The sequence below is a fragment of the Hypanus sabinus genome, chromosome 8, assembly GCF_030144855.1.
Source record: "Hypanus sabinus isolate sHypSab1 chromosome 8, sHypSab1.hap1, whole genome shotgun sequence".
Classification (NCBI taxonomy): domain Eukaryota; kingdom Metazoa; phylum Chordata; class Chondrichthyes; order Myliobatiformes; family Dasyatidae; genus Hypanus; species Hypanus sabinus.
The window spans coordinates 4,464,487-4,483,794 of NC_082713.1; the positions used below are offsets into that span (position 1 = coordinate 4,464,487).

General features: G+C 42.7%; 1 protein-coding gene across 1 annotated transcript in view; it reads left to right on the forward strand.

Moving 5' to 3' along the window:
- LOC132397899 (tripeptidyl-peptidase 2-like) overlaps window positions 1-19,308 on the forward strand; it is a 190,172-nt gene that overhangs the window by 60,632 nt on the left and 110,232 nt on the right. The window contains exons 9-10 of the mRNA XM_059976684.1: window positions 6,356-6,483; window positions 18,957-19,056. Of these exons, the coding sequence (XP_059832667.1) occupies window positions 6,356-6,483; window positions 18,957-19,056 (228 nt within the window). The remainder of the gene's footprint in view (window positions 1-6,355; window positions 6,484-18,956; window positions 19,057-19,308) is intronic.

Here is a 19,308-nt window from a genome sequence, read left to right on the forward strand (position 1 = left end):
ACCCCCTCAACCTTCTACGCTCCAAAGAATAAAGACCTAACTTGTTCAACCTTTGTCTGTAACTTAGGTGCTGAAACCCAGGTAACATTCTAGTAAATCTCCTCTGTACTCTCTCTATTTTGTTGACATCTTTCCCATAATTCGGTGACCAGAACTGCGCACAATTCTCCAAATTCGGCCTTACCAATGCCTTGTACAATTTTAACATTACATCCCAACTCCTATACTCAATGCTCTGATTTATAAAGGCCAACACACCAAAAGCTTTCTTAACCACCCTATCCACATGAGATTCCACCTTCAGGGAACTATGCATCATTATTCCTAGATCACTCTGTTCTACTGCATTCCTCAACGCCCTACCATTTACCATGTATGTCCTATTTGGATTATTCCTACTAAAGTGTAGCACCTCACACTTATCAGCATTAAACTCCATCCACCATAGTTCAGCCCACTCTTCTAACTGGCTTAAATCTCTCTGCAAACTTTGAAAACCTACTTCATTATCCACAACGCCACCTACCTTAGGATCATCTGCATACTTACTAATCCAATTTACCACCCCATCATCCAGATCATTAATGTATATGACAAACATAATTGGACCCAGTACAGATCCCTGAGGCACACCACTAGTCACCGGCCTCCAACCTGACAAACAGTTATCCACCAGTACTCTCTGGCATCTCCCATCCAGCCACTGTTGAATTCATTTTACTACTTCATTGTTAATGCATAACAATTGAACCTTCCTAACTAACCTTCTGTGCAGAACCTTGTCAAAGGCCTTACTGAAATCCATATGGACAACATCCACTGCTTTACCCTCGTCAATTTTCCTTGTAACATCTTCAAAAAGTTCAATAAGATTTTTCAAACATGACTTTCCATGCACAAATCCATGTTGACTGTTCCTAATTAGACCCTGTCTGTCTAGATAATTACATATACCATCTCTAAGAATACTTTCCATTAATTTACCCACCACTGACGTCAAACTGACAGGCCTATAATTGCTAGGTTTAGCCTTAGAACCCTTATTAAACAATGGAACCACATGAGCAATACACCAATCCTCCGGCACCATCCCTGTTTCTAATGACATTTGAAATATTTCTGTCAGAGCCCCTGCTAATTCTACACTAACCTCCCTCAAGGTCCTAGGGAAGATCCTGTCAGGACCTGGAGATTTATCCACTTTTATATTTCTTAAAAGCGCAAGTACTTCCTCCTCTTTAATCGTCATAGTTTCCATAACTTCTCTACTTGTTTCCCTTACTTTACACAATTCGATATCCTTCTCCTTATTGAATACCGAAGAAAATAAATTGTTCAAAATCTCCCCCATCTCTTTCGGCTCCACACATAGCTGTCCACTCTGACACTCCAAGGGACCAAGTTTCTCCCTCAATATCCTTTTGCTACTAATATAACTGTAGAAACCCTTCGGATTTATTTTCACCTTACTTGCCAAAGCAACCTCATAACTTCTTTTAGCTTTTCTAATTTCTTTATTAAGATCCTTCTTACGTTCTTTATATTCCTCGAGCACCTCATTTACTCCATGCTGCCTATATTTATTGTAGATATCTCTCTTTTCCTAACCAAGATTCCAATATCCCTTGAAAACCATGGCTCTGTCAAACTTTTAACTTTTCCTTTCAACCTAACAGGAACATAAAGATTCTCTACCCTTAAAATTTCACCTTTAAATGACCGCCATTTCTCTATTACATCCTTCCCATAAAACAAATTGTCCCAATCCACTCCTTCTAAATCCTTTCGCATCTCTTCAAAGTTAGCATTTCTCCAATCAAAAATCTCAACCCTGGGTCCCGTCCTATCCTTCTCCATAATTATATTGAAACTAATGGCATTGTGATCACTGGACCCAAAGTGCTCCCCAACACATACCTCCGTCACCTGACCTATTTAATTCCCTAACAGAAGATCCAACACTGCCCTTGCACTAGTTGGTACCTCTATGTATTGCTGCAAAAAACTATCCTGCACTCATTTTACAAACTCCAAACCGTCCATCCCTTTTATAGTATGGGCTCCCAGTCTATGTGTGGAAAATTAAAATCTTCCACAATCGTAACCCTGTGCTTACTACAAATATCTGCTATCTCCTTGCAAATTTGCTCCTTCAATTCTCGCTCCCCATTAGGTGGTCTATAATACACCCCTATAAGTGTTACCACACCTTTCCCATTCCTCAGTTCCACCCAAATAGTCTCCCTAGACAAGCCCTCTAATCCATTTTGCCGGAGCACGGCTGTAATATTTTCAAGCAACGCAATACCTCCCCCATTGTCCCTCTGATTCTGAAGCAACGAAATCCAGGAATATTTAGTTGCCAATCACACCCCTCCTGCAACCATGTTTCACTAATAGCTACAACATCATATTTCCAGGTATCAATCCATGCTCTAAGCTCATCCACCTTTCTTACAATGCTCCTAGCATTAAAATAAATGCATTTAAGAAATTCTCCACCTCTTCCTCTCTGTTTATCTCTAACAGTACAAAGAACTTTACTGTTTTCTTTTTCTTGCTTCTCCCATACATCTGTTCCTACACTCTGGTTCCCCTTTTGAAGTACTTGTATATCCAGTTACTTAGAATACCTTCCAATAACTTTCCCACAACTGATGTCAGACTCACTGGCCTACAATTTCCTGGTTTCTGTTTAGAGACTTTTTTTAAACTGTGGAGCAACACTGGTTATCCTTCAATCCTTTAGCATCTCTGCTGTGGTTAAAGATGTTTTAAATATCTCTGCTGGGGCCCCAGCAATTTCTGCACTAAGACCATAAAATTTAGGAGCAGAAGTAGGCCATTCGGCCCATCAAGTCTTCCACCATTCAATCATGGGCTGATCCACTTCATCCAGTCATCCCCACTCTCCTGATTTCACCCCATACCCTTTGATGCCCTGGCTAATCAAGAACCTATCTAACTCTGCCTTAAATACACCTAATGACTTGGCCTCCACAGCTGCTGGTGGTAACAAATTCCACAGATTTACTACCCTCTGACTAAAGTAATTTCTCCACATCTCAGTTCTAAAAGGATGTCCTTCAGTCCTGAAGTTGTGCCCTTTTGTCCTAGAATTCTCTACCATGGGAAATAACTTGGCCATATCTAATCTGTTCAGGCCTTTCAGCATTTGGAATGTTTCTATGAGATCCCCCCCTCATTCTCCTGAACTCCAGGGAATACAGCCCAAGAGCTGCCAAACATTCCTCATCTGGTAACCCTTTCATTCCTGGAATCATTCTTGTGAATCTTCTCTGAACCCTCTTCAATGTCAGTATATCCTTTCTAAAATAGGAGCCTAAAACTGTACACAATACTCCCAAGTGTGATCTCACGGGTGCCTTATACAGCTTCAACATTACACCCCAACTCTTGTACTCTATACCTCTAGAAATGAATGCCAACATTGCATTTGCTGCCTTCACCACTGACTCTACCTGCAGGTTAATCTTTAGGGTATCTTGCACAAGGACTCCCAAGTCTCTTTGCATCTCTGCATTTTGAATTCTCTCCCCATCTAAATAATAGTCTGTCCGTTTATTTCTTCTACCAAAGTGCGTGACCATACACTTTCCAACATTGTATTTCATTTGCCACTTCTTTGCCCATTCCCCTAAACTATCTAAGTCTCTCTGCAGGCTCTCTGTTTCTTCAACACTTCCTGCTCCTCCACCTAGCTTTTTATCATCGGCAAATTTAGCCACAAATCCTTTAATACTGTAGTCCAAATCATTGACATACATCATAAAAAATAACAGTCCCAACACCAACCCCTGTGGAACTCCACTGGTAACCGGCAGTTAGCCAGAAAGGATCCCTTTATTCCCACTCTCTGTTTTCTGCTGACCAACCAATGCTCCACCCACGATAGTAACTTCCCTGTAATTCAATGGGCTCTTATCTTGCTAATTAGCCTCAGGTGCGGCACGTTGTCAAAGGCTTTCTGAAAATCCAAGTACACCACATCTACCTCATCTCCTTTGTCTACCCTGCTTGTAACTTCCACAAAGAATTGCGGTAGGTTTGTCAGGCAGGATCTTCCTTTCAGGAAACAAAGCTGGCTTTGGCCTATCTTGTCATGTGCCTCCAGGCCTGCTGACTTGCTGACCTGCTGAGTTCCTCCAGCTTGTTGTAAGTGTTGCTTTGATCATATTGTGATGACTGTTCCTCAGGATCCTTAACCTTAAGCTCTCTTATCACCTCTGGATCATTGCACAACACCCAATCCAGCACAGCTGATCCTCTAGTGGGCTCAACAACAAGCTGTTCTAAAAAGCCATCCCTGAGACATTCTACAAATTCTCTCTCTTGAGGTCCCTAACACAGTCTCTCAGGAGCTGCATCTCGGTGTACCTGGCGCAGATGTGGCCATCTGGGAGACTGGAAGATTCCCAGGACTCCCACATCTGACACCCAGAGCAAAATACTAACCTTACCAGCATGTTCTCTATCCCTCAAAAAAAATGCAAAGAAAAACACAAAAAGCGAAGTCCACTTACCCACTTAACTCGCTGAAGCCCGCTATCAGTGAAGCCTGAATGAGCCAAAGCCTGTCGCTTCTAATCTCTCCACTGGCCAACTCCTGACAGCTGGCTGCCCTGACAATGGCCGCTCCGCTTATCCCTTCAATATTTTTATTTAGTTCGTGGAGCTTAGTTGCCACCGCTGATGGGCCCCGCGCAAAGGACTAATGCCCACAAAGCTCTCATTTTAAATCACTGCCTCTGACCTGCATGAAGCACTCGTTTGTCGAGCTTAGTTGCTGCTGCTGATAAGCCCCGCACTCGTCTCCCATAGGGTCCAAGAGTGCACCTTGTCAGGCCCTGGTGATTTATCCACCCTGATTTGCCTCAGCGTAGCAAACATCTCCTCTGTAATCCGTGAAGTGGATGCTGCTTTGCCTCACTTCTGTAGACTCTGTATCCATCTCCCGAGTAAATGCAAATGCAAAGAATGCATTTCCGATCTCCATCTGTTTTGACTCCACCCATGGATTACCATTCTGGTCTTTCAGAGGGCTAATTTTGTCCCTTGCAATCCTTTTGCTCTTAACATATCCTCTTTACACTGTTAACATTGGGAAAGAAGTACTGAAGCCTGAAGGCACACACTCAGTGATTCAAGAATAGCTTCCTCCTGTCTGCCATCTGATTTCTAAATGGACATTGAACCTACGAATACTACCTCACTAGCAGACAAGATGGCTAGCGGAACTCAGCAGGCCAGGCAGCATCTATGGAAAAGAGAAAACAGTTGATATTTCGAGCTGAGACATTTCATCAGGTCTGATGTAGGATCTTGCCCCAGAATGCCGACTATTTGCTCTTTTCCTTAGATGCTGAGTTCCTCTAGCATTTTGAGTGTGCTGCTTGGGTTTCCAGCATCTGGAGACTTTCTCTTTGTGATATTTAACTCTACCTCACCACTTTTTTACTTTTTTTTTGTACTACTTACTTTAACTTAACTAGTTAATACACACACACACACACACTCACACACTCTTATTTAATGTAACTAGGGATTTTTCTATGTATCAGTTTTTTTCTATAGTTATTTATCATGTAATTCATTGTACTGCTGCCATAAAATTAACAAATTTCACGACAGAATGTCTCTGATTCTAATATCTGTGGAATCCCTTAACCTTTACCTTTTCTGCTCAAGCAACTACATGTCTTTTAGCCTTCCTGATTTCTTTCTAAGTGTGAGAATGTACAAACTCCTTACAGATAGGGTGGGAATTGAACCTGGATCAGTGGTGCTGTAAATTGCTGCGCTAACCACTCTGCTACTGTGCCGTTCTCTGAGGATAATTGTTCATACAGTGATCTGAAGTGTAGTGACTGAAGCAGCAGAGGAAGTAATTTCAGCTGCAACTTCTAATACGAAATTGGATCAATATAACAGGAGAAATTCTGGGGGTTGTAGTAGTAACAGATGGAAGTGGGATTAATTGAAATGATTTTGAAGACATGCCCTCTTATTACTACCCTCAGGGAGGAGGTACAGGAGCCTGAAGGCACACACTCAATATTTTAGGAATAGCTCCTTCTCCTCCATTGTCAGATTGTTGATCGGATAATGAACCCATGTATACTACCTCACTTTTTTTTCTCTTTGTTTTTGGTGTTTTCTTTTTGCACTATATATTTAATTAATTTTTTAGATATATTTCTTACTGTAATTTATTGTTATATTGTAGTACTGCCGCAAAGCACTAAATTTCACGATGTACTCCGATGATATTAAACCTGATGCAGGTGACACTGAGCCTGCATTGATGATGTTGGCTTTCTAATTTTTCATCCAGGAGGATATGCAAGGTGATTGAAGAGGCAGTTCTGAAGCACAACATTATCTTTGTGTCGAGTGCTGGCAATAATGGACCCTGTCTCTCCACAGTTGGTGCTCCAGGGGGTACTTCCACATGTATCATTGGTAAGTTTGAGAATGTCATTGTTGGCTGTCAGTTATACCTGGCTATGACGGAAACCTGTGCAGGAGAATATTTAAAGTGGAAAAGCTGTTACACTGGGGCAGTTCCACTCTCTCAACCTGGGAAGTCGGGGTGCAGTGGATCCGGGTAGTCATCACAACTAGGGTCTTCCTTTGTTGCTGTAGATAGCCATCGCTTCTCTGCCTTTTCATGCCCTTTGCTCTCCACAAAGCATTGCAGAACTGCCTTCCTAGCCATTGGATCTCTCCAACCAGTCCGCTAGAGCTGATTTCACATGCTAGGATAGACATGTCCGTATCTCACCAGGGTATGAGGTCTGCCAGCTACCTTCACCTGGTTTAGCCTATCTGTCAAAGCAGTGTACTGGGGTGTAGTCGCTGTCACATGCAAGCAGCTACTTGGAGCCACAGGTGAGATCTGAGTGTCTGGTGTGGCCCAAAGGTGAGTGAGCTGCCCCATAATGCACATGACAAGCTCCTTCACCAGAGGTGCTACTCCAACCTGGATATCACATATACCACAATTGTGAGGATAGACCTCATTAAACTGATCGGAATAACTCGCTTTCCTAAGGTAGTTTTATACTTGCTTTCCTGGTTTGGGTTGACACACTCAGCTTTTAAAGTGTTTCTGCTGCAGTTAGTTTCATCTTCTGTGTGCTATGGGACATAAATAATTGTACATGTGACGAATATAGTCATTGACACGTACAGTGAAATGTGTCATATGTGTTAATGACCAACACAGTCTCAGCATGTGCTGAGGTATTCTGCAAGTACTTGCATGCTTCCAGCACCATCATAGCATGCCTACAGGTTACTAACCCTAAATGTAATGTCTTTGGAATGTGGTAGGACTCCAGAGCACCCAGAGGGAATCCATGCAGTCTCAGGGAGAATGTACAAATTCCTTACAGACAGCAGCAGAAATTGAACCCCAATCAGTGATTGCTGCCACTGTAAATTTCCTTCTTGGTGTAGAAGATCATAAGGCATAGGAGCAGAATTAGAGCATTCAGCTCTTTGAGTCTGGTCTGCCATTCCATCATGATTGAATTATTGTCCCACTGAATCCCATTCTCCCATCTTCTCTGTTACCTTTGATGCCCTTGCTAATCAAGAACCTATCGACCTCCACTTTAAATATACCCAATGATTTGGTTTTCACAGCCTGTCTGTGCCACTAAATTCCACATATTTCACAGTAAATTCAACGTTGGCATTAATTTCTAGAGGAATAAAATATAGGAGCAGGGATGTGATGTTGAGGCTCTATAAGGCACTGGTAAGACCTCACTTGGAGTACTGTGTGCAGTTTTGGGCTCCTTATTTAAGAAAGGATGTGCTGACATTGGAGAGGATTCAGAGAAGGTTCACTAGAATGATTCCAGGAATGAGAGGGTTAACATATGAGGAACGTTTGACCACTCTTGGACTGTACTACTTGGAGTTTAGAAGATTGAGGGGGGACCTCATAGAAACATTTTGAATGTTGAAAGGCATGGACAGAGTGGATGTGGCAAAGTTGATTCCCATGGTGGGGGAGTCTAGTACGAGAGGGCATGACTTAAGGATTGAAGGGCACACATTCAGAACAGAGATGTGAAGAAATTTTTTTAGCCAGAGGGTGGTGAATCTGGAATATGTTGCCATGGGTGGCAGTGAAGGTCAAGTCATTGGGTGTATTTAAGGCAGAGATTGATAGGTATCTGAGTAGCCATGGCATCAAAGGTTCTAGTGAGAAGGTGGCGGAGTGGGTCTAAATGGGAGAATGGATCAGCTCATGATAAAATGGCAGAGCAGACTCGATGGGCTGAATGGCCAACTTCTGCTCCTTTGTCTTATGGATTTGTGGCATTCTGCCTAAAGAAATATATCTTTATCTCTGTTCTAAATGAAGATCCCTCTATTCTGAGGCTGTGCCCTCTGGTCCTAGGCTTATCTTTTCCACGTCTACTCTTTCAAAGCCTTTCAATATTTGGTAATCCTTTTCCTTTCCAGATTTATTGTCATGAGCCTCCTCTGGACCCTTTCCAATACCAGTACATAGCTTGTAGATGATGCCCAAAACTATTTGCAATACTCTACGTGCGGTCTGTCATTCTTGCTTTTATTTTCTAGTCCTCTCAAAATGAATGCTAACATTGCATTTACCTTCCTTACTACTGACTCAACCTATAAATTAACCTTTAAGGGATACTGCACAAGGACTTCCAAATCCCTTTACACCTTTGATTTTTGGATTTTTTGCCTATTTAGAAAATATTCCACGTCTTTATGCTTTCTACCATAACCATACACTTCCTGACACGAGTCCATCTGCCACTTCTTTGCCCATTCTCCCAAACTGTCCAAGTTCTTCTGGAGACTCCCTGCTTTCTCAACACCACATGCCGTTCCACCCATCTTTGTATCATCTGCAAGCATGGCCACAAAAACATTGTCATGTGGTTAATTGGGCTATCAGTCAATCCGCTTATTTGTGAAAATAGCTGGGATTCCCTTTGTTTAATTGGGATACTACGCAGCTTAATTGGGACAAGAAAATGTTGCTGAACAGCTTCTAACAAGTTCAATTTTAATTGTCATTCAACCATACATGAAACTCATGAAGGCAGCCAAAGGAGACAACATTACTCTAGGGCCAAGATACACTGTACCAACAGTCACACACAGCACAAGGTGCATATAGCACAAATAAGACAGCAAACATGTATATCAGTAAGCTAAAGTCACACAAGAAAAATTTATGCATGAACCTGAGTCCATGAATGTTGCAGGGGTCTGCAGTCTGACCCCTGCAACACTCGGCTTGTCTTCTGCCGAGTGAACACTTGGGGGCAGCACCAACCGCAGCTTGAACACTGCACCATTCTGCCTGTGGTGGAGCGCACTGACTCCTTTCTCCTGGGCAGCTGCAAACAGGCAACACTGTGGCTTGAGGTTTAGTCCTTGCTATGGCGAAGGCCATGCAGTTCCCCCGCTATCTGCCGTGCCATGCGCCAGTAACGGGGCTTGCAGCATTCCTGATTAATAAGGTCCAACAGGGTCTTGCGAGCACTAGAAAAGCGACTAAGCTGATCAGTCGTTGTTAGACTGTATAACATCTTCATGCACCGCTCCTCCAATGCCTCTCTGATAGAGGCAGCAGCAAGATCTGCACCTTCACTTTCCAGCTCCTTCACCACATCCACCAATGAGCAACTCCTGCAGTATTTAAGTTAATGTCCGGTAGTGTTATGTGATCGTTAAAAATATACTAAAAAAGGACAAGACCTTTGATCCTGTAGAAGTCTCTACGACTGCATACTCTGCCGTCTAAGAAGGGTCAGACGTGTGAACTTATATGACTGTTAGACACGACACCATGCTTAGAGCAAACACTTTTTAATTGTGTCTGTTGTATGGGTTTGTGTTCAAAAAGTAGTGATTTTTGTCACTGATTGTTGGCAAGAAATAAGCAGTAAGACAATTCAGAACTGTTTCGCTCACTGCTGTTTCAAACATTCAGACTTGGAGATACCAGAAATGGCTGGGAGTGAAAATGAAACAACTTCACTACTCCCATCAGGCTAGGAACAATGAAGGATTTGAAGGTATCAAAATCATCTCGAATGTTACAATGAAAGTGAATATTTGGAAGTTGCAGTCATTAGTCCCGATGAAGGGCCTCGGCCCGAAACGTCGATAGTGCTTCTCCCTACAGATGCTGCCTGACCTGCTGCATTCCACCAGCATTTTTAGTGTGTTGCTTGAATTTCCAGCATCTGCAGATTTCCTCGTGTTTGCCATTATCTGTATTTGGTGACTGTGCTGATTTTATTTGGAAACAGAAAACCTACAGCACAATACAGGCCCTTTGGCCCACAAAGTTGTGCCGAACATGTCCCTACCTTAGAAATTACTAGGCTTACCCATAGCCCTCTATTTTTCTTAGCTCCATGTACCTATCCAAAAGTCTCTTCAAAGACCCTATCGTATCCGCCTCCACCACAGTTGCCGGCAGCCCACGCCACACACTCACCACTCTCTGCATGAAAAACTTACCCCTGACATCTCCTCTGTACCTACTCCGCAGCACCTTAAACCTGTGTCCTCTTGTGGCACCCATTTCAGCCCTGGGAAAAAGCCTCTGACTATCCACATGATCAATGCCTCTCATCATCTTATACACCTCTATCAGGTCACCTCTTATCCTCCATCGCTCCAAGGAGAAAAGTCCGAGTTCACTCAACCTGTTTTCATAAGGCATGCTCCCCAATCCAGGTAACATCCTTGTAAATCTCCTCTGCACCCTTTCTATGGTTTCCACATCCTTCCTATAGTGAGACAACCAGAACTGAGCACAGTACTCCAAGTGGTGTCTGACCAGGGTCCTATATAGCTGCAACATTACCTCTTGGCTCCTAATTTCAATTCCACGATTAATGAAGGCCAATACACGTATGCCTTCTTAACCACAGAGTCAACCTGTGCAGCTGCTTTGAACATCTTATGGAATAGGACCCCAAGATCCCTCTGATCCTCCACACTGCCAAGAGTCTTACCATTAATACTATATTCTGCCATCATATTTGACCTACCAAAATGAACCACTTCACACTTATTTGGGTTGAACTCCATCTGCCACTTCTCAGCCCAGTTTTCCATCCTATCAACGTCCCACTGCAACCTCTGACAGCCCTCCACACCTCCAACCTTTGTGTCATCAGCAAACTTACTAACCCATCCCTCCACTTCCTCATCCAGGTCATTTATAAAACTCACAAAGAGTAAGGGTCCCAGAATAGATCCCTGAGGCACTCCACTGGTAACCGACCTCCATGCAGAATATGAACCTTCTACAACCACTCTTTGCCTTCTGTGGGCAAGCCAATTCTGGATCCACAAAGCAATGTCCCCTTGGATCCCATGCCTCCTTACATTCTCAATAAGTCTTGCATGGGGTACCTTATTTATTTACAGTCAATTAAAGGAATACATTAAATTCTTTAATCAATAACTATTAGGAATTAATAGTCTTTTAGTAGTATAGTAGTATTGGCAAGTGTTCTAATTTGTTTTGAATATCATTTAAATACATAAATTGTTAGTTAAACTGTAGTTTGTCTTTTTAATACCTTTTTAACTCTTTCCATGAAACTTGGGTTAATTGGGGCAGCTGCTTAATTGGATCAAAATGCACTGGTCCCAAAGTGTCCCAGTTAACCAGAATCCACTGTAATTTGATCTACTGTGTTCATTAAGCAACATGCTCTGCTCCTTTTCAACATCTGAAACAGCAGATTAAAATTTAGAAACAACTGTATATCTATATCTTTCACCTCAGTATGCTCCACCTTATAAGTAGAGTCTGCTGGGATAATTATGGAGAAACTACAGATAGTGGAGTCTGGGATTAGGGCACCGAGTTTTAACACGTAAATACCATTATTTCATGGTAAAGTTTGTTAACATTCTACGAAGGATGATCAAAGTTGAAATCCTCTCCTTAAATTCACATATAGTTGATTAATCATTTTAAATATTATTCCAATTATTTAAATATTATTTTTGCTTTGGAACAAAAAAGGGAGGTGACTTAATAGAGCTTACAAGATGATGAGAGACATAGAGTGGATAGCCAGAGACTTTTCTGCCCCAGGGTAGAAATGGCTAATATGAGAGGGCATAATTTTAAGGTGATTGGATGAAAGTATCGGGGGATGTCAGATGAAGGCATTTATGCACAGAGAATGGCAGATATATTGGGGACATTTAAGAGATTCTTAGAAGCATTTGGATGATAGAAAAATGGAGGGATATGTAGAAGGGAAGGGTTAAATTGATCCTAAGGGAGGTTAAACAGTTGGCACAACATGTGGACCAAAGTACCTCCACTGTGCTGAAAAGTTCTATGTTCATTCTGAAATTGATGGATTTTGCTCTGCATACAAGTTATTAAGGGATAAGTGGAAAAGACAAGAATATGGAGTGAGGTGACAGAGTTTCCTTGGTTTTTCTATGTGGTCCAGTTGCTTTTCCTATAAAACTTTGACAAACACTGAAATACTTTTATTATATCAGGACTTGAAGACCTGAGTAATAGGTAAAGGTTGACTAGGTTAAGACTTTATTCCCTAGAGCATAGAAGAACGAGGGAAGATTTGATAGAAGTATAGAAAATTATGAAGGTATAGATAAGGTAAGTATAAGCAGGCTTCCTCCACTGAGGTTAGGAGATACTAGAGTCATGAGTTAAGGGTGAAATGTTGAAGGGGAACATGAGGGGAAGCTTTTTCACTCAGGTTGGTGAGAGTGTGTAATGCACTACCAACAGAAGTGGCGAATATGGTTTCAGTTTCAACATTTGCATAGGTACAAGGATGGGAGAGGTATGGGTGGGGGGGGTCTGTGGTCGAGGTGCAAGTCAATGGGCTTATTTCGGTGCTGTAGTGTTCTGTGATTCTTTATGTTGTGATTGTGGTAGCCTAAGTACATTGATTGGCAGATGTCAAGATTATCTGTTTTCATTGATGCTCTCTGACAAAGCAAGAAGGATAGGAAATTTTGGCAATGTGTTTTACACATCATATGTGCAGTAACTCAGCTAGAAATTTTAAAACATCCTTAGCAAATGGTGAATCAATTTGAATCTAAATCTAATCTGTCAACTGGTCGCAGCTCATCAATGGAATCCAGTTTTCACTCATGGACCTGCAGGGACCTGGTCTGACCCAAATATCAAAGAAAACAAATTACTTGCTTGTGAACACAAGGGTGAAGGTTACAGTCAGCACTGTGAGTGCCCCATCCATGGAATGCATCGTAGTAGAGGTAGATATATATTAGGGGCTTTTAAAAGACATTTAGATAGGCCCATGAATGTGAGGAAAATGGAAGAATATAAAGGTTAATCTGGTAAATCTCCTCTGCACCCTCTCCATAGCTTCAACATCCTTCCTATAATGAGGTGACCAGAATTGACACAATACTCTTAAGTGCGGTCTCACCAGAGATTATTGTAGGGTTGCAACATGACTGCTCTACTCTTGAACTCAATCCCCCTGTTAATGAAGCCTAGCATCCCATAGGCCTTTTTAACTACCCTATCAACCTGCGCAGCGACCTTGAGGGATGTATGGATTTGAACCCCAAGGTCCCTTTGTTCATCCACACTCTTAAGTAACTGACCATTAATCCTGTATTCAGTCTTCTGGTTTGTCCTTCCAAAATGCATCACCTCACACTTGTCCGGATTGAACTCCCAATTTTTCTGCCCAACTCTGCAGCCTGTCTATATCCTCTTGTAACTTTCGACGACCTATAGCTCCATCCACAACTCCTCCAATCTTCGTGTCATCTGCAAACTTACTCACCCATCCTTCTGCCTCTACGTCCAGGTCATTTATAAAAATCACAAATAGCAGGGGTCCCAGGACAGATCCCTGCGGCACTCCACTAGTTACCGACCTCCAGGCAGAATACTTTCCTTCCACAACTACCCTCTGCTTTCTTCCTTTAAGCCAATTTTTTATCCAAACAGCCAAGGTTCCACTTATCCCATGCCTCATGACTTTCTGGATGAGCCTTTCATGAGAGACCTTGTCAAATGCTTTGCTAAAGTCCATGTAGACCACATCCACTGCCCTACCTTCATCAATTTCTTTTGTTACCTCTTCAAAAAACTCAAACAGGCTTGTGAGGCACGATCTTCCCTTCACAAAGCCATGTTGACTATCCATGAGTAGACTGTACTTCTCCAAATGCTCGTAGATCCTATCCTTAATCCTTTCCAGAAGTTTGCAGACCACTGACGTAAGACTCTCCGGTCTATAGTTCCCAGGTTTTTCCCTATTATCTTTCTTAAACAAGGGAACTACATTTGCCATTCTCCAGTCCTCCAACACTTCCCCTGCAGCCAAAGAGGATTCAAAGATCATAGCTAATGCTGCTTCGATCTCTTCTCTCAATTCCCACAACAACCTGGGGTGTATCGTATTCAGCCCTGGGGATTTATTAATCTTAATGTTTTTAAGAAGATCCAGCACTACTTCTTCCTTAATCTCCACATTGTCCAGCACACAGGCCTGCTTTACTTAGACCTCATCCTGATCAAGATCCTTTTCACTTGTGAATACTGAAGCAAAGTATTCATTTAGGACCTCCCCAATCTCCTCTGCCTCCAGGCACATGTTGCCCTCTTTATCGTTCGTTCTCGTCATCCTCCTGTTTTTCACATACGCATAGAATGTCTTAGGATTCTCCTTAATCCTACATGGCAAGGCCTTCTCATGGCCCCTTTGAGCTCTCCCAAGTCCTTTCTTTAACTCCTTCCTGGCTACCGTATATTTCTCATAAGCCCCTCCTACTTTCTGCTTCTTATATCTTACCATAGACTAAACCTGTAAATCAACCTTCTGAGAGTCGTGCACAAGGACTCCTAAGTCCCTCTTGCACATCTGATGTTTAGACCTTCTCCCCATTTAGATAATAGCCCACGCTATTGTTCTTTTTACCAAAATACGTTATTGTACATTTCCCAACACTGTATTCCAACTGCTACTTTTTTGCCCATTCTTCCAATTTGTCTAGGTCCTGCTGCAATCACATTGCTTTCACAGCAGTATTTACCACTTCACCTATCTTCATATCATCCACAAACTTTGCCAGAAATCTGTCAATTCCATTATCTAAATCATTGACAAACAATGTAAAAAAGCATCCCCAATACTGAGCCCTGATGAGCACCACTATTCACTAGCAGCCAATCTGAAAAGGCCCCTCTTATTCCCACTCACTGCCTCCTGCCTGTCAACAGTTCCACTATCCATGCCAGTATCATTCCTGTAACGCCATAGGATTTTATCTTGTTAAGCAGCCTCATGTGTGGCACCTCAGAATCAGGTTTATTATCACTGGCATGTGAGGTACTAGAACCAGAAGTCATGGTGAGGTAGTGTTCAAGGGTTCAATGTTTCATTTAGGAATCAGATGGCAGAGGGGAAGAAACTGTTCCTGAATCACTGAGTGTCTGCCTTCAGGCTTGTGTACCTCCTTCCTGATGGTAACAGTGAGAAAAATGCATGCCCTGGGTGCTGGGGGTCCTTAATAATGGACGCTGCCTTTCTGAGATACTGCTCCTAGAAGATGTCCTGGGTACTTTGTAATTTTGTAGGCTGTTTCCCAAGATGGAGCTGACTAAATTTACAACCCTCTACAGCTTCTTTCGGTCCTGTGCAATAGCCACCAACCCCCCCCCGGCCCCATACCAGACAATGATGCAGCTTGTCAGAATGCTCTCCATGGTATATCTATAGAAGTGTTTGAGTGCATTTGTTGACACACCAAATCTCTTCAAACTGAAGTATAGTTGCTGTCTTGGCTTCTTTACAACTGCATTGATATGTTGGGACCAGGTTAGATCCCAAGAGATTTTGACACCCAGGAACTTGAAACTGCTCACTTTCTCCACTTTCTGATCCCTCCGTGAGCATTGGTATGTGCTCCTTCGTCTTAACCTTCCTGAAGTCCACAATCAGCTCTTTCGTCTTACTGACGTTGAGTGCCAGGTTGTTGCTGCAAAACCACTCCACTAGTTGGCATATCTTGCTCCTGTACGCTCTCTCCTCACCATCTGAGATTCTACCAACAATGGTTGTATCATCAGCAGATTTACAGATGGTATTTGAGCTATGCCTAGCCACACAGTCATGGATATAGAGAGAGTAGAGCAGTGGGCTAAGCACACACCTGAGGTACACCAGTGTTGATCATCAGTGCGGAGGAGATGCTATCACCAATCTGCACAGATTGTGGTCTTCCAGTTAGGAAGTCAAGGATCCAACTGCAGAGGGATGTACAGAGGCCCGGATTCTGCAACTTCTCAATCACCTTAACAAACGCTTTCTGAAAATGCATGTAAATGACATCCAGTGCCTCTCCTTTGTCCACCCTGCCTGTTACTAACAGATTCATTGGGCTAGATTTCCCTTCACGGAAACTATGCTGACTTTGACTTCATCTGATGCTGATTTTATTATTAGTCTCCATCCTGCACCTAATGAACTATTTCCAGAACTTGAGCCATCCCTTCTCTGCTGCCAAACCCACCAGTATCCTTCTCCATTCCACTTGGGCAAGCTCCTCTCTCATGCCTCTGTAATTCCCTTTATTCCAGTGCAATACTGATACATGTGACTTATGCTTTTCCCTGTCATACTGCAGTATAAATTCGATCATATTATGATCACTGCCTCCTAAGGGTTCCTTGACATTAAGCTCTTTAATAAGATGCGGGTTATTACACAGCACCCAATCTAAGATAGCCTTTCCCCAAGTAGGCTCAAACACAAGCTGCTCTAAAAAGCCATCTCGTAGGCATTCAACAAATTCCTTCTCTTGCCATGTGACACCAACCTGGTTTTCCCAATCCCTTGCATGTTGAAGTCCAAATAGAGGCCTCACATCTGGGCCTCTATTTGGAGTCCTATAGTATATGATTCCCATAATTGTTTTTTTTACCCTTGCAAGTTTCTTAACTCCACCCACAAAGATTCAACATTCTCTGACCCTATGTCAGCTCTTTCTATAGCTGTAATTCCATCTCTTACCAACAGAGCCACACCACAGCCTATGCCTTTTGTCCTTTTGATACAAAAGCTCCCAACTATGGCTGCCTTTCAGCTACGACTCAGTGATGCCCACTACGTCATACCGACCGATCTCTACTTGCGCCACGAGTTTGTCCACCTTTTTCCAAATGCCATCTGCATTTAATTACAACATCTTCAGTCCTTTATTCTTCTCTCTTTTGAATTTTGCCTCTGTGGAACAATTTAACTCTGTGCAATTAAATAATAATTTAACCCAATCATTGGCTTGTCCTTGCTTTCATCCACATTACATCCATTATCTACAAGTAGAGCTCCTGGCTCATCCTCAGCTCCATCATCCTGGTTCCCATCCCTCTGCCATATTAGTTTATGCCACTCCCAACAGCTCTCGTAAACCTGCCCGCAAGAATATTGGTCCCCAGCAGATTTAAGAGCATCCTGTCCCTTTTGTACAGGTCCAACCTGCCCCAGAAGAGGTCTCACTTATCCAGAAATCTGAATCCCTGCCTCCTGCTCCAATTATTGAGCCATGCTTTTATCTGCCACCTCATTCTATTCCTAACTTACTGTCGCTTGGCACAGGCAGCAATCCCGAGATTATGACCCTTGATGTCCTGCTTCTCAGCTTCCTCCCCAACTCCCTGTATTCTGTTTTCAGAGCCTCTCTCTTTTTCTGCCTATGTTGTTGGTACCAATATGTATCACAATTTCTGTCTCCTCATGCTCTCTTTTAAGGATATTGTGAATGTGTTCAGAAACATTGTGGCACCTGGGAGACAAAACTACCATCCGTGTTTCTTTTTTGCATCCACAGAATCGCCTGTTTGTCCCCTAACTATAGAGTCCCCTTTTACTGCTGCCATCCTCTTCAGTTAGGGTCAGGGATTTTTAGTCCTCTTGTGTATTAAGGATTCATTAATAGCTTGTCACTCCAGTCAGCCATTCTTGTCTGGCACGTAGTGTTAGGATTGGTCTCCTTTCGGATTAACCAGGTCACGGTATGAACATTCCTGACTCAACCCTTGTTTTTTAACGGGGGCAAGTGACATGGATGGAAAATGTGCCCGGGGGGGGGGGTGGGGGGATGCAACTGGGTTCAAACTTGGGAGCCTCCGAAGTCCGGCGCTGTTGCCACTGCACCACCAGCCGGCTGTGTATAGAGGATGTAAGTAATAAAGTCAATTCAATTCATTTCAGTTTCCTACCTTTTTGAGCCACAGGGCCAAACTCAGTGCCAAGAGGGATTACCACTGTTGCATCCCCCAGTTAGGTCATCCCCAAAATGGAGTACTTATTGCTGAAGGGAATGGCCACAGGGATACTCTCCAATATCTGACCTTCTTCCTTCCCTCTCCTGACAGTCAATCATTTATCTGTCTCCTGTAGTCTTGGGGTGACTACCTCCCTGTAGCTCCTGTCCATCACCTCTTCACTTTCCCTAATATGTCGAAGGTCATTAAGCTGCTGCTCCAGTTCCCTAACACGGTCTCTTAAGAAGCAGCATCTCAATGCAGCTGGTGCAGATGTGGCCATTGGGGAGGCTGGTAGTCTCCCAGAAACCCCACATTTGACACCCAGAACAGAACACTGGACATGTAGACATACCCCATATTCTCTCAAGAGTTAAATAAGAAAAAAGAAATAAGGAATGAATTGAGGAAAGAATTGGAATTAATCAAATCTCCAGAAACAGATCTTGAATGGTAAAGGAAAATTGAAATTAAAGAGACAGTGAAATTTGAACAGTATGAGGTAAATTTTTAAATCAAGTGGCATATCCATCTTCGATGAAACTGTTGATCCTCTCTCTGAGCAGTGTTAAGATTGCTGGAAATGATGGTGCCTAACTTGTGTTATTAGGTGTTGGTGCATACGTCAGTCCAGATATGATGGTGGCCGGATACTCTATGCGGGAGAAGTTACCAGCTAACCAGTACACGTGGTCATCAAGAGGACCTTGGTAATTGTTTATTATCCTTCCTACCTTGTGTTGAGTAACAATATTAGTGTGGTCTTTCAAGTTGAGTGGGATGTTCTCCAAAAGGGGTTGTCTATTGGTGTGTCTTCAGATGGCCATAACAACCCTACATGCTAAAAGGTTTTCTCTGTAATAATGTGTTTATAGTCAAAGGAATTGTACTCTCAGTAGACACCTGATTAATGCAACTATCTGATCAGCCGATCATGAGGCAGAAACTCAATGCATAAAAGC